We start from the raw sequence: 14,909 nt of genomic DNA, 5'->3' as shown, positions 1-14,909 counted from the left end.
ACACTGGCTCCGGGGACCCGCCCGCCAGCCGCTAATAGGCCGCCCAGAGCGACACTCAAAGCATCGCCTTTTCTGATTGGTCTACTATGTCCCGCAGTGCTTTATGTGAGTTGTGGTTCGGTTGTCGCCCGGTCATTGTGGCGCTATGCGAGCACGTACTACATTTCCCATCAGGCCTTGCAGGGAGAACGCAACTGCGTTGTTCGGGGTGTGCTTATCCGGGTCTTCAAGCGGTCCGGCCAATCAGCGCGCCTTAAGGGGCGTGTGCCAGGCGCTGATTGGTGGGTTCGGACTGCCGAGCCCTGTTTGAAATCCGTTAACGGCGGCGGCGGAGGCGCTGCTGCTGAGGTGAGTGCGGGGGTACGGGCCGGACACCCCCGGCCTCGCCCCTCTTCCCCCGACCCGCAGCGCTTCTCCATATCTGGTCGCTCGCTCCGGCCGTGGCTGATGCGGCTGTTCCCCAGGCCTACTCCGAGCCCAGGTATTGGTAACGGGGCCGAGGGCTCGGCTGGGAAACGGAGGCGAAAGGCGGCTCCGGCCGCTCAGCTCGTGGCCGGAGCCGCTATCGTGGCGCCTGGCCGGCGGGCTCGTAACGGAGCCCCGGGGACTGATTACGAACGCTTCGTTTTCCGGGGAAGCCGAGCCCGGTGACCCCGGACGGCAGCGGGAGGAACCGCCGTGGCGGGAGGTTCCCGCTCCCGTGGGGGGGATCGCGGTACCGGAGCGCCAGGCGTGTGCCTTACGGTGGGGTGGGTGCCTCGGCAGTGAAATAAAGTTCCAAGTTCTTAAACAATCACGAAATCTGATGAAACAGTGTATTTCACAACGGAAAGCTCTGTAACTTCTTCTCAGTCCAAATCCTGCTTCCCAGGAAAAGGAGGGAAGCAAACCAGGCAAAACCCGGCCCAAGTAACAGAAAAAATATTAGGGGAGCTATTTTTATACGGGGCCTTTTTTTAAGCTAGAGGACCTTCAACTTAATGTAACAATTAGTTGAGGTTATGCTAGCTAAAAATAATTTTATTTTCCATCTATTCTTAGAATGTCCCATCTTCATGTCTTCTGAAACTTGTGGGATCTTTTTTAGCGAGCACGAGATGTCAGGGCTGTTTATTTTTGGGAATGGGGGCGGGTCTGGGCCGTTAGCAGAGCAAAGGCTGTGCCAGCACTTTGCCCTGCCTTGGCTGCCGGTCGAGGTGGTCTGCGGAGCTTTTTGCGGGCTCAGCTCTCACCTGGAGAACGTTAAAAGCTTTGTCTCCCAGTTTGAGCATTAAATGATGGAATAGCAGCGTTCTGGGGGACGGTGAATCCGTTGTTGATTCTGTGCTGTAGAAAAGCCTAGTTGAACTTTGAGTAAGGGGCACGAGAGAGGAGGGAGAAGCTGTAGATCCAGAGAGTGCTGGAAGGGTTCACTCAACCCTGCTCAGGGAAGAGCAGGGATGAAGGGTGACTTTCTGAGGCTGTCAGTGTCATGCAGAGGGAGTTCAGGTGATGGCTTTGTGGTGGGATGGTTCTCACCAGGCTGTTGTAACAGGACTGTAGCTTCAGAGAGGCAATTACATCCCCTTCTAATGCTCCAACTTAGATGTTAATCCCTGAAAAGCATCCAAGACCTTTGGATTATTATCCCAATAAAAAGAACAGAAAACTCCAAGTTGCAGGACAATGAAGAAGCTGCCAGGCTGAACTAAAGCTGTCTGGTTAGTGCAGCATCCTGTATTTAAGTGGCAGTTGGTGTTGAAGCCCAGCAGAAGGCCCTGGAATTGCTGGAGCACATTTCCATGCGGCTGCCTCAGCCTTAGGGAAGCTTCTCTTGCTCATTCCTGGTTTCCTGGCTTGGGTTCTGAGGCATGTGGATCAGCTGCCTTTGTGTTTATCTGCTGATGTAACTTAGAATAGCTTCTTGTGTCTGTTGTTGCTTATTGTGCTTTCTGATCCTGTTAGGATTTGCCATAAGTAACATCTGTAACTTGTGAAGCTCCAGTGGTGTGTTGTGATAAGGCATCATCTCCAGTTCACCAGGGCCTTATCTATATTGCAAAGTCACAAGAAAGAGCAGATCTCTCTGCCTTCCTTAGGATCCAGGCTGGTTTGGGTTGGAAGGGACCTTAAAGCTCATCTTGTTCCAACTCCCATCATCATTCTGGGCAGAGGACACCTTCCACTGGACCAGCCCTGTCCAACCTGGCCTTCAACACTTGCAGGGATGGGGCAGCCACAGCTTCTCTGGGCAACCTTGCCAGAGCCTTACCACCCTTACAGGGAAGAATTTCTCCCTAATATCCAATCTAAATCTCTCCTCTTTCAGTTTGAAGCCATTCCCACTTGTCCTATTGCAACCTTTCTGTGTCCCTATCACTATCCTATCCTTTCAACTCTCCCACACCTCTCCATTCTCTCTCCCTCTGACCTTGATTTCTCATCTTGGAATGCTGCATCCTATCTCCAACACCATGGCCTGAATGGCTAGGAGGCTTCTTTGTCTAGGCAGATTGTGCTGTTGGCACAAAATTCACAACTACATTGAGACAAACACACTGAACACATCTGTGATGGAATTGTGTCAGTATTTTAAAGCTAATTTGGATTAGAGCAAGGTGTGAAGTTATTCCAAAATACCTATTGCACTTGCTGTTGGATCAGCCTTATTCTGGGATAGGAATGCTTGTTCCAATTTAGTGTAATCCTTTTTCAAAGCTAACTAATCTAAACGATGCCAAGGCACTCTTCTGGAACGTGCCAAAGTGTAGTTGCTCAAAAGAAACCTGCTGTCCAGAGGAACCCACTGCCTGTTCCTCCCTGTGGATATGGCTCTGCTGCTCTGGAGGCACGTTTAGCTCAGTGAGAGAGCAGACCTAGAAAGAAAATGAAGATTTTAATTAAGTAGTCACTTTATAGAAGGAATTTGGGGTCTTTTTGCAGGCGAGAAGATCAGATCCTCCTTTCCTGCCTCAGCAGCTCTGCAAACCAGGTGAAAGCTGATCCTGCAGAACGGGGGTGAGGGTTCCCCGGCTGGCTCGCTGCAGACACCCGTGTCGACACGAGAGGTGATGGATGTGGGGGAGAGCAAGGTCATGCTTTAAATCCACGCCGAGTTGTGTAGGATTACAGCGTGCCTGTAATCACGCCTGGGAAATGCACACAGTGCCTGCTAATTAGGGAACGTCCCTATTAATGAGGAAAAATTTCCACGCCTCCCTTCCGGTGGATGAATGCTGCGGTGGAGAGAAAGAATTTTGGATTGAGATAAATGTGGTTGTGCTGTCAAAATCACAACCGAGTGTTTTAAAATGCCTGCAGGGAGTGGGCAGTGGGTGTTGGGCTGTGCTTGGCAGAGCCTGTTGGCATTGCAGATGCCTCGTGGTGGGCACAGGCGCGATAAATCACCGGAGCATTCCTGGCTGATCCCTGTCCCAGCCCGAGTCGGTGGGCAGAGGAGCAGGATGCCTCTCAGTGAACTGCTGCTTCACCATCAGTCCTCTTCTGGGCAGGACTTGGAGGATATGTAGGGATTTGAGAAGCAGATGCCATGAGTTCATCTGACTGAAATGAACTTTCTGGAGTGCAGTCACAATAAGTTTTATCTCCCTGTTGTCTCTTTCAGGAAACAGTGTATGAAACTGAGGCAGCGATACAATCCTTTTCTTTTCCTGACTATTCTCTTCTGTCTGGGATAGAGGGGATAGAGAAGGGATCAGCAATGAGGTCGATGATGAGGGTGGTGGCACTATGGAATATGGGCTCTACTCAGTAAAAAGCTGCAAACTGCAGCAACGTAGCAATGGGCACAAGTAGCTGTGAAACATGATGCCCAGAGCTCTGACTCTGACTGGAGAGGGTGAGGGGAGAATGCAGATGACGCATTTGATTTTTAAAAAAGTCTAAAGTGTTGACAGAAATTCTATCTTGATTAAGGGCAGTAGGAAAGCATTTGATTCCAGCCGTGTCTTGAGCTCAGTTACAGTTGGTTTTGGCTCTAATTCTTCTGTTTGCCTTCTTTGGGTCCTACCTTGACATCTTCCCAGCCATGTAGCTGGTGCTTCTCTAATGACATTCTTGCCTTTAACTATCACAGCTCTGTTCTGGGGAGCTGCAGGCTTCTCAGTGCACCCATCCTTGGGGGCCAGTGGTTGTGATCAGCATGGTACCCCCTAAACACTGCTTTGCTTTACTCTTGACCATTTTCTTACTTATTGAGGAACACCATCTGGGTTTTGAACCATGTGTGGTCTGCTTAGACAGATGGTTTAGGGCTGAGGCTCTGTGGGTTAGGAATATGCTGCTTTGGAATTGCTTGGATTCCTAAAAGCAAAGTTCAGGTGATTTCCTTGGGGAGTGTTTTTATAACATCCTCGTAGGCTTTGCCTCACAGCTGTTCAAGACATCACAAAAGCACCTTTGCAAGAAAGTTTTGTATAATTTCAGGGTTTATAACTTTGTCACTGGCTTTATTCCTGTTCTGTTGAGTTTAATATCACCTGTTGACACAGGGACTCCTCTTGCTGTCAGTGCTTCATTAATTAACTGCAGGGACTGTTTGACAAGAGTCACAGTGCTCAGTTTGTTTATAGCCTGGCCAGCCTTGGGCTAGTGCTAAGGAATGCAAGAGGGCCTGACACTGCCCTCCTTCTGACTGTTTGCCCAGTAATAATGTTCTACAGAACCCTCTTCCTGCTTTGAAAATCAATTGATTATATAGAAGAGCACACTTTTGTGTTATTAGTTCTTTTTTGTAGCACTTCAGAGGGAGAGAGGCTGTGCATTACAGTGCTCTGGAGTGAATCTCATCAGGTTTGTAAGTCTTGTAAGGGTAAGAACTCTCCTTTGTGCATGGTGAGGGAAGAAAGTGCAAGTCAGTCACTCTCTGGAAAAGCTTTATACTTTACTCCTTAAAAAATACAATTCTAGCACATACAGGTACCAAAAAAATCCTGTCAAAACTTGATCTTTCTGACAGTTTTGAACCTGCAAATGTCAACAATGGTGAAATATCCTTAGCTTTGCAGATCAGCAGTAGAATAAAACTCTACATTGCTCATGAGGGGTTCTGCCCAAAGGTGTGAAGTGCAAGAAGGGAGGGATGTACCAAAGGCTGTCCCAATGCCTGTCCCTAGAAACTCTGCAGAGGAAGAGAGGTGGGGGATGATTCCACTGATTCCCTGTTGTTGTCTAAAGGGCTGTAGCAGTGCAGACAGAGGACTCTTGGGGACAGTGTGACTGTGAAGATGTCTAAGCCAGAATCCCGTTATTCTTTTGATGTCCCAAACATCTGCATCAATTTTGCAAATCTGAATGAGGATGATGTGCACAATGCAGACTCCTGGTTTGGTAAGTTGCTTCCAACTCCTTGTTTCCTCGTTGGATGACACCTTAGTGTGATCCTTGTTTTGGGCCTGGCTTCTGTGCCATTTAATCATGATGTTAACTGCATCATTCATCATGCATGGGGTTTCTTTTGTTCTGTTTTTTTGTATTTAATTTTTGTCATCTGTAACTTGCCTTTGTTACCCTCATAATAATGATATTCTGGGGTATTGTTAACAATTCCTAACAGTGTGTATAGTGAAAGTTTTCTCTCCTTACAGATGAAAAAGCCAATCTGGAGAATGTCCCTCCTTCAGAAAATCTGGCAAAGGTCTCACACTGCAGCCCTGCTTTTTCAAAGCCTGATGTTATTCTCTCTTCTGTCCCATCACAAGAAGTAGCAATGAGTAAGCTGGCATGGTGGGGCAGGGAGGGAATAAATTTTACCTGCTTTTCACTGGCAAAATGAAAAGGCCTCTGTCTGTTTTTTGTGGGACCATCTTCATAAACCCTTATCTGCAAGGTCTCATGTGGTTTTTACTTGTTGTTGTTCTGTATATGTGTATACAGATGAGCTGACACTTGCCCCTTTCTTAGGTGAAAGCGATGGTGAAGCAGAATGTGCCCAGGGCAACACGGTCCCTCAGAATATTGTTGGGTCCCTGGCAACCTGGAGAGCTGCTGCCCCTGCAGAGGCCCCTCAGAGGTGAAATATTTGTGTTCAGTTTGTACAATGATTGATGATGGTGTAACTAAGCAGGTCCTTGCTCTCAGGATCTGCAGGTCTAAGCTGTTCTTGGGGCATCCTGTGGGGCTGGAGTTCTCCAACATGGAGATCGTGCACTGGGACATCTGATCTCTGGCTAAGCTGGAGGGGCAGTCTCTAGGGTGGAAATGTAATGCAGTGTCTCACATACTTGTCAAGTGAGACTCGGCAGTGCCAGGAGCTTCTGGAATGTGAGGATATCTGAAACTGAGGTGGCTTATAAAGTTTCTTTGTTTATATCTGCCTGACTTGGGCAGAGCTCATTCTTGATATGAATGCAAGCTCTGCATGCTCATATATAGCAAAGAATATTTAGTTTATGGATTGTTAAACTTTAATGAATCGTGCTGTGTTTGGATTTTTGTGTTAAACACAATTTGTGTGGTGGACTTAGGGAATGCACTGACATAAGTGTGTTATCCAGGTCAGGTGTGTCCTCAGATCTGTGGGAAAACTGACCTCTGCTTTCTGTTCTACTCTAGACCGGGCAGGAGACTGGCTACAAAGCAGGGGAAGACCCAGCAGCGCAAGCAGCCAGGCAGAATCAAAGCAAAGGAAATTGCTAATGCCCTGGATAATAAGGAAGATGTTCCACCCTTGAAGAAAATGAGACTGTATGTCATCCAAGTCCTTCTGTTTAGGGCTGGGAAAAGGGATACCCTTTGGAAGGTGTTTCCTCCTGGCTGAGGAGGTTCTTACAGGAAGATTAGGGGGTGGTGACTGGAACTGGTTGCTGATACTGATTTCCTCTACAAGAAATGACTGTAAATGCTGAAGGAGTTGCTCTATTTGAAGGTGGAGATGTGAATGAAATAAGCACGGGCTTCTTCACCTTCTTACTTCTTACTCAGTGTCTGTCAGTTAGATTTAAATTTGTCTGAACTTACCCATCAGGAAGTCATCAGGCAGTCATTAGCTATGAAAAAGTCACAGCTAAAATATTTCTCAACTTAACCTTTAAAGCATCATATGGTGATAAGCTTGAGGTCAGGAAATTAAAGTGTGATCTTAGAAACACTGCTGTATCTCAAAGATCTACAGTGTACCTCCCTTCTCCAGAAAAGTTCCAAAAACTCAGTAATTCATCTTCCCTTCTGCAGCCTTAGAGTACCACAGATACCTGGATGGTCTATACCTGGGCCTGGGGTGAGGTAAGGCCAGCCTGGCATACCTTAGACCTCACCAGGTGTTGGGATGTTATGCATGGTGGTGAGAGCTGCAGGTGGTAATTTATTTAGAACACATTTAATTCAAGGGGTTTGCCCTAACAACTTTTTCCTCTTAGTTCTGGTAACAGAGAGAAGGCAACAGAAGCATCCACAAAGAAAGAACCCCTACAGGATCCTGACCTCTCCCCAGGGAGAGAGAAAAGCAAACAGACCATGCCCTGCACGCCAACAATGTTGAAGTACGTGGCTTTCTTGTGACTTGTGTGCTAATCACAGTTGATTTAGGTGACAGTCCTGGCTGAGTGTTTTCAGCTTCAACTTAGCATGTGATGGTATCACATTTAGTAAACACTGGGTCAAGGCAACAATATTAGGATGAAATGTACTTCACCAGCTGAACCTGTGCACAGGAAAGCTTTTGCTTTTCTTTTGAGGAAAAAGTTGTTCTTCCTAATGGATCAAGAATGCACACAGCAAATGGGTCTGCAGAATAGCAGCTAGCTGTGAGACTTCTTGAAAAAACAAAACCCAAGCAGATCTCTTCTAAAGAGGATGTTCTTCTAAAGAGTGATGCTCCTGCAATGAGGCTGGAGATAAGCATGTTCCTTGCACAAATATCATGCTAATAACCAGAGAAGTAGGAAAGCATATCTTAGTTTTTAATGTGCTTTTGCAGGAGGACCAAACCTTCTAGCAGGCTGAAGAGTACAGAGGAGCAGGAGGTGGAAAAGATGCAGCAGTTGCAGCAGGAGGTTATGGAGCTGCGGAAGAAGAACGAGGAGTCTCTGAAAGCAGCTATTGCTGGAGCAGGTGGGCTCTGCCTGAATTGCCAAATGAAGCTGCATTGTGCTCAACTGGAAAGTGCTGCACAGAGCTGTGCAAGTACCTTTGAAAACAAGCATTTCAGACTTTGCAATAAATATTAGGAGCCATTTAATGTAGATCAGTCCCTAAACTGCCTGGAAACAGGTGGGTTTGGGTTATGTCATGTTTTGAAATGTTAAAGATGAGCTCTCTAAAAATTTACCTAATTGTTAGAAATTAGATGTTTGGGGTTTTTTTATTTCCATAAATCCTACCCCACAGCAAAAGGCTTCTAGTCCTTACATGTTCTTTTCCTCTAGGACAACCCATGAAGAAACCTGTTGGTCAAGTAACAAAGCCAATTGATTTCCACTTCTGCACAGAGAATAGAATTAAACAGAATGTAGAAAGCCAGCCTGGCAATGAGTACAAGGAGCTGGATTTTGCAGCAGTCCTGAGGAAGCATCCCCCTTCTCCGGTGAGAGCCAGAGTGTTGCCAGCACTCAGCTCGCTGATTCTTGCCATCATTTCTCTTCTGCTTGTGCAATGCTTGGGCTGATACCCACAGAGAGGTTACCACAGGAGAGGCAGGTGTTGTGCAAATGTGACTGCAGACTTCCTGTGTGTCTGTGTTGCCACAAGACTCCAAAGAAACCTTGTGGAAAAAGGAGCCCTATAATGTCAGATCTTCCAGTCATTCCACTTTGTGCTTTAATCTGCTCGATACAGTTTCCCAATATAACTTGTGCATTTTCAGACTGTTAACACTTGTGCTTAATGTGAGGTGTTATCTTCTTTGCAGTGAGAGGAAGGGACAGATACTGTGCGTCAGTGGGGAAAGGAAATGTCATCAAAGCCTCCTGGCCATACTGACTGTGGTTTTCTGTCTCCAGGTGCGAATGCCAAAGGGACACACTGTCCCCAAACCTTTCAATCTGTCCCAGGGAAACAAAAGAAAACTTGAAGAAGCCACAACAGAATATGTGTCCTTTGCTGAGCAGGTAGAAGCATTCCAAAAACGCACACCCCCTCGTTACCATTTGAGGAGCAGGAAATCTGAGGAGGGTGAGTTGTCCTGGCTGTGTCCACAGACATGGTGGTAGAGCAAGAGATGCTTTGACTACTCTGAGCACGTGGCCTGTGTCTGTTGCAGGCCTTGCCATTAACTGCTGGTCTCTGTGACTTGAATTTGTAGGCTCAGTTTCAAGAAAGGCGTTGAAGGCTCGGCTCACACACCCCAAAACGCCAGTGCTGCGAACAAAACAGCGCTTGAGACCTGTCACCTGCAAAACTGCTGCAGAGTTAGAAGCAGAGGAAGTAGAGAAAATTCAACAGTAAGTAAGGGCTTACTCTAGTCCTCCAGGGGATGATTGTACCACACTGGAAATATTTTTCAGGTACCAAAGTGTCACTTCTCTGGAATACCCTTTTTGTGTGAAAGAATGAGTAGCATACACCTCTGAGATTCCTTTAGGTTGTTCATAATCCTTTAGTTCTGATTTTACGGAAGTGAAATCTAAACAATTCATTTTTAAAAATGTGCTCTTAGTAGAGCTGATCTTGGGTTGAGTACAACTTACAATGAGTAAAGCTAACCCAATATAGCAATGCAGCCTGCATGAACTTCAAAATTTGCCTGTAGGCAAAGGTTTGGATTTCTAGGAAAACAATCCATAAGATTTTCCTTATTAATCTTGCTGTTTTGAAGGCAAAGGAAGAATTGCTAACTATAGCTGCACAATAATGTACAATGTACAGTTGGTGACTGTCTCCATTGTTCCTCCATAGGTACAAATTCAAAGCACGAGAAGTCAATCACAAAATCTTTGAGAGTGGGCCACTCCTGCCCAAGAAACCCCCTGTGAAGAAGCTCACCCAACCCATTGGCTTTCAATTGGAAATAGAAAAAAGGATTCAGGAGCGTGAGAGTAAGAAGCAGCAGGAGGAAGAGCGCTTCGAATTCCATTCCAGGCCATGTCCCACAAAAATCCTGGAGGATGTTGTGGTAAGAAGTTTAAGAACACCCAGGCTTGGGAATTGGTGGCAATGAGCTTCAGAATGTTTGTAGCTATGTTGTATTATGTGCTTAATGATCTCAGTAAACAGTGTTTGTCATTAGGTAAGAACCACAGTAGGTACATCCTGTGCTGTCAGGTTGTTTCTCTGAGGCGCTTTCTTGGCATTTGGCCTTGGGTAACTCCTTACTGGCTTTTCTGAACAGGGTGTTCCAGAGAAGAAAGCACTTCCCGTTACAGTCCCCAAATCTCCAGCCTTTACCTTGAGAAGCAGAACCCGTGTGTCTGGCAGAGAGGAAGAAAAGGTAACAGTTATGATGAGGCTGGAGCCAGGCCCAGTTCTCACTGCAGTGCCTGCCGTGCTTCTGGATGTGGGTGGGATACTCTGGGCCTGGAAGCCCCTTCCTTCCCTCCTGTGAGCAGTTCCTCCAGTTGTTACCTTTGTCTGTGCTATTCACTTGAAATCATCTGGCTATTGCTACTCATTTTACAGAAACTGAATTCTCATTAAAAATTAAATCATTTAAATGCTAGGGCACTGATGAGGGTTTCTGAGGTGTTGCTGCTTTAAATGAGAAAGGTGAATTGCTTAGATTTCTCATCCTTCCATATTCTGTCACTGAAAGCAGATATTACACATGATCTTTCTTCTCCCTGAGGTGGGGAGCAGGATTCTGAAAGCTTCACATCCTTCTTTCTTTCCTTCTTGTTAAGAGGATATTAAATAATTACAGTCTAATTTGAACAAGTACTAGAATTGAGAGTGGTTTCAAAAAAGGAAGAATTGGGCCTGTGGTTCAGGGTGTCAGTCAATTGGTACTAATTGGATTCCTAATTTTTGTAGTGTCCACTGTTTGTATGACTCTGCTGTGCCCCTTATTAAAGGACCTCGTTCAAAGCTCTTTGTGGCTTTGCTTGGCAGGAGTTGCAGCCTATACAAAAGTGAAAAATCAGATCCTAATGCTAATATCCCTTTAGGAAAAAGAGGAGGTGGCTGTGATCAAAGCTAATCCTATGCCACATTATGGAGTGCCCTTCAAACCCAAAATGCCAGAGCAGAGGCACGTGGAAGTTTGCCCCTTCTCTTTCGATGCACGGGACAGAGAGCGACAAATACAAAAAGAGAAAAAAATAGAAGAACTACAGAAGGAAGAGGTAAGAATTAAAAGCTACCTTGGATTCCACTCCTTCAGTAAAAAGAGTGTGACAGGATTTGCTGTTGTCTATTAAACCTCCAAGGAAAGGACAAGAAATATTTTGAGATGTTTATTTCAGGTGCCCAAGTTCAAAGCGCTGCCTCTGCCTTACTTTGACCAAGTTAAACTGCCAGAAAAGAAGGTCAAAACTCCAACTCAGCCTGAACCATTCCATCTGCAGGTGGATGAACGGGGAGCTGCCAAGCTCCAGAGCTGGAAACAGCAGGTAGGATGAAAAGTATAATGGGAATGACCAGACTTAAATCAGCTGGTGGAGTTGTGGTTGACTAGAGAAACTGTCCTCCTTGAATTGAATCGGTAGCTGAGTTGAAGCAAGGAATTTTTCTGTACTTGGCAAGAGACTTGTGCTATAGATTAAGGATTGGTCAATGGTTTGTTTTTATTTTTCTCACTTTATGGTAAATGATGGGATTTACCACAATTGTATGAACAGCTGTGGGGTGTTTTCTAAGCAGCATCTCTGTGCAGCTGAATCCCTTTGCTGACTATCTCCAGGAATTTATTGACAAATAAATAATATGCTCTTTTTTTTCATGTGAAGTCTGCAGTGGACTGAAACTTTCTTCAGGCTATTTTTGGCAAAGCAACTGTCAGGCAATTAGTGACACCAATTTTCGGCTTTAATATAATTTTCTATGGAAATTATTTAAGTCAGCATGGCTTTTCCAGTTTAGGGAGTGCTGGAGTCTGGGCCACAGGGAGATGGTCTCTTTCTGCCTGGCACTTGACATGCTCTCTTCTCTTGCAGCTTAAAGAAGACTTGAAAAGGCAGAAAGAGGCAGCATGTTTTAAAGCTCGTCCCAACACAGTGATGTACCAGGAGCCTTTTGTGCCCAAAAAGGAACATAAGATGCTGTCAGGTAGAGTTGCAAGTACTTGCTATGTGGGTTTGGCTGATAGCTCAGAACTGATGCAATTAAGTCATGCTTTTTCTGGCTGTTGCCTCTTCTTCATCAGCACAGCCAATAGTGCCTTGCATTTAATCAACTAATTGCCTAACAGCTTGTGTCCCCTGGGAGCAGGGGGATTTCCTCTCCACCCCCCTGTCCTGCTCCAGCATGGCAGCTGTATTTAGAAGCTCTGCTGCAATTGGCAGATGATTGATGTGTGCCAGCTCAGGATAAGGGTACTGAGAATGTGAGGAGCTCCCTGCAGAGACAGCTGGCATTTCTGCAGCGCTGTCACTCTTTCCCTCCCGTTTCTAGTGAGATGAAGGCATCTACTGCTTGGGTAGGCTGAGATTTGTAGAGCATAAAACCAGCCAAAAGCTTGTTTGTACTAACAATTGTGTGCTTGCTCCCTCCCATGAGAACACCCATGACGGGGTGACGTCTGCATTAACACTGCTCACGTCTGGGAGTAAAGTTTTCTCTTTTCCTGAAGCCTGGAGGTATCTCCTAACCACCCTTGCCAAGAGGAAGCTCTCCAAAGGGAGGCTTCCACTGACATTAGTGCTGCTCTGCTTCACCTGACTGTCTTTGAAACAATGTTATCTCCTCTATTTCTAAACTTAGAGAGCCTTTCTGGTTCTGTAGTTCCTGAAAGCTTTGAGCTGGCAACAGAAAGAAGAGCAAAAGAACGGCAAGAATTTGAAAAGCGATTGGCAGATGCAGAAGCCTTAAGGGAGAGGCATGAGGAGCAGATCAGGCAGCAGCAAGAGGAGCGTGAAAAGGAAGAAGTTGCCAAGCTAAGACAAGAAATGGTAAGTGAGCTGTTTCTGAGCAAGGGCTATAAAGTAACCCAAAGGAATGTGGGAATATCCTTATGGAGCTAATGTCACAGTTGAGCTGTGCTAAAACTGCCTTTTTGACGTTCTCTTTTGCAAATTGATGACTCACTGACTTTACAACTGCTTTAAAAAAAAAGCAAACCTACAAAACTATGCAAACAAAGAAGGCAGCTGTGCTGAGATGGCTGAGTTTTGGAGCTGCACATGTGTAGCTATCAAAGCAGAATGATCTTAGTAAAACCCACAACCCCAACATGTGCTGTGTATTTTCCCACTACCTCACTCCAATGCCCAGGGTGGTCTCAGGCAGATGCCTGCCTTCACCTCATCCACAGCTCACCTGCAAATTTCAGCTTTATTATAACTGCAAAGATTTGCTTTGTTTTGCCCTTGTTTATATTTATTTTTCCCCAGGTTCACAAGGCAAACCCAATACGCAAATACCGCAGCCTAGAAGTGAAGCGCAGCCATCAACCACTGACTATGCCAAAGTCTCCCAACTTCTCAGACAGATTCCGATGCTGATGAGCATCCACGTGACAACTGGTGGGAGATTCCATCCCTCTCCACTCCCTTGGTAGGAGAGAGGGAACAATTGTTTTTCCATGACTGCTCAGTCTGAACTCCTGTGCTTGGTTTCATTGTTATACTGAGTAGTTAAACTCCACCTGAGCCCATGGCATTTCAGCAGTGCCTCCTGGCCTTGCTGTGTATCCAGACCCCATCTTCTCTAGAGACTAAACCAAGTTTTGATATTGCATACAGATATTGTGTACCTAACTAAATAAAAAATCCTAATCTGCTTGCTGTCTCTGGCTAGTGGGCTGAAGCCCTTTCCTGCAGAAGAGTTTTTGATAATGACTGGCCACACAGATGTGTGCATCTGGCAGAGCTGTCTTATGTTTTTACACTAAGTGCTATTTTCAAGTGTCTGTTTTTTTAGTCTTTTGGTCTACATTTAGCTTGAATTGTGTTAAGTGAGGTCCCTTCAAGCCAGTGTAGTGTGGGTCTGGCCTTCCTTGTTGATGTTTATATGACCACTCTTGCCCATGCTTAAAAGTAGTTCTTTGTGTATATTAGAGGATTAAACCATCTTGTTGTTTTATAGCTGAAGTCCTTCTGTTTGGGGAACCATTTATCTGGCAAGTGACTTGCTGTGAGCTGCTGCCCCAGCTTCTGCCAGTGCAGGTCTTTTGGCTACAGAGCCATCAGCATCTCTGGCTAGTTTGGGCAGCAAGCAGAGCTAAATATAGCCCAAGTGCTCAAATGAGCTGGAGGACAAAACTGCTGGCATTGTGAAGAGTGGACACATCTAGATTAAAGTTTTAATAATTATTTCTTACTTAGTATTGTGTTCTGATTTCTTACCTTTATATTTTGCTGAAACACCTGTGCACAGGGCTGCTTGCTACTGTTGTGCTGCTTAGTAGAGGGGGGGAAGGGGAAATTTAGAATTAATTTTTCCTAACTGGACAAATGTTCTTATTTGGTGGTTATGGAAAACATTTGCTTTCATTTCTTCTGAATTGAGATACTGTTGAAGAAGTATTCCCAGAGTGTGTAGGTTTTTGTTCAGATTTTTGGGTGAAAAAGAGAGTTCAAACTAGGTGTTAGATTCCACCTAAGGGGGCGCTTAGAGATGCTGTCTCATTCTTGCCAAAGTACATCAAGCAATTGCTATTTTACACCTAGATTGAGAGAGGTAACAGTGGAAGAAAGTCCTTAGAGACCTAAATTCTAAGATGAACATTTATTGGACCCGAGGGATGATGTTTCTGCAGGAATTCTCCTAAAAATTGTGATGCTCAAGAGAGATGTCATTGCAGAACAGCTGGGGTCTCTATGGGAGTGTTTCCAAGAGCACCAGCCTCAAACTTCAGTGCTGGGATTAAAAGAGGAAAAGCC

General features: G+C 45.5%; 1 protein-coding gene across 8 annotated transcripts; it reads left to right on the top strand.

Moving 5' to 3' along the window:
* Positions 1-18: 18 nt before the first annotated feature.
* TPX2 (TPX2 microtubule nucleation factor) lies at positions 19-14,346 on the top strand. Of its 8 annotated transcripts, none has more exons than XM_053993229.1 (19): positions 25-105; positions 2,923-3,047; positions 5,176-5,328; positions 5,586-5,711; positions 5,902-6,010; positions 6,553-6,684; positions 7,171-7,221; positions 7,356-7,478; positions 7,916-8,049; positions 8,364-8,521; positions 8,937-9,108; positions 9,239-9,377; positions 9,832-10,048; positions 10,265-10,363; positions 11,037-11,213; positions 11,334-11,480; positions 12,024-12,135; positions 12,790-12,977; positions 13,419-14,346. In XM_053993229.1, the coding sequence occupies exons 3-19, from the start codon at positions 5,226-5,228 to the stop codon at positions 13,527-13,529; spliced, it is 2,298 nt and encodes a 765-aa protein (XP_053849204.1). In that variant the 5' UTR covers positions 25-105; positions 2,923-3,047; positions 5,176-5,225; the 3' UTR covers positions 13,530-14,346. The 8 variants fall into 8 exon arrangements, with proteins under 8 accessions (XP_053849206.1, XP_053849204.1, XP_053849203.1 ...); XM_053993228.1 differs by lacking the exon at positions 25-105 and adding an exon at positions 117-348; XM_053993232.1 differs by lacking the exon at positions 25-105 and adding an exon at positions 117-481 and having other exon boundaries at positions 12,811-12,977.
* The last annotated feature ends 563 nt before the right edge of the window (positions 14,347-14,909 follow it).

Source organism: Vidua macroura, chromosome 17 (assembly GCF_024509145.1).
Source record: "Vidua macroura isolate BioBank_ID:100142 chromosome 17, ASM2450914v1, whole genome shotgun sequence".
Lineage (NCBI taxonomy): Eukaryota > Metazoa > Chordata > Aves > Passeriformes > Viduidae > Vidua > Vidua macroura.
Note: the sequence above shows the minus strand (reverse complement) of the source record. Positions and strands in the feature narration are given on the sequence as shown.

Bases quoted from the DNA above. Each gene is read 5' to 3' on its own strand.
- TPX2 (XM_053993231.1), top strand. From the start codon at position 5,226: ATGTCTAAGCCAGAATCCCGTTATTCTTTTGATGTCCCAAACATCTGC. The intron at 5,329-5,585 runs GTAAGTTGCTTC...CTCTCCTTACAG, and splicing joins CAATGCAGACTCCTGGTTTG to ATGAAAAAGCCAATCTGGAG. The intron at 12,136-12,789 runs GTAGAGTTGCAA...TTCTAAACTTAG, and splicing joins GGAACATAAGATGCTGTCAG to AGAGCCTTTCTGGTTCTGTA.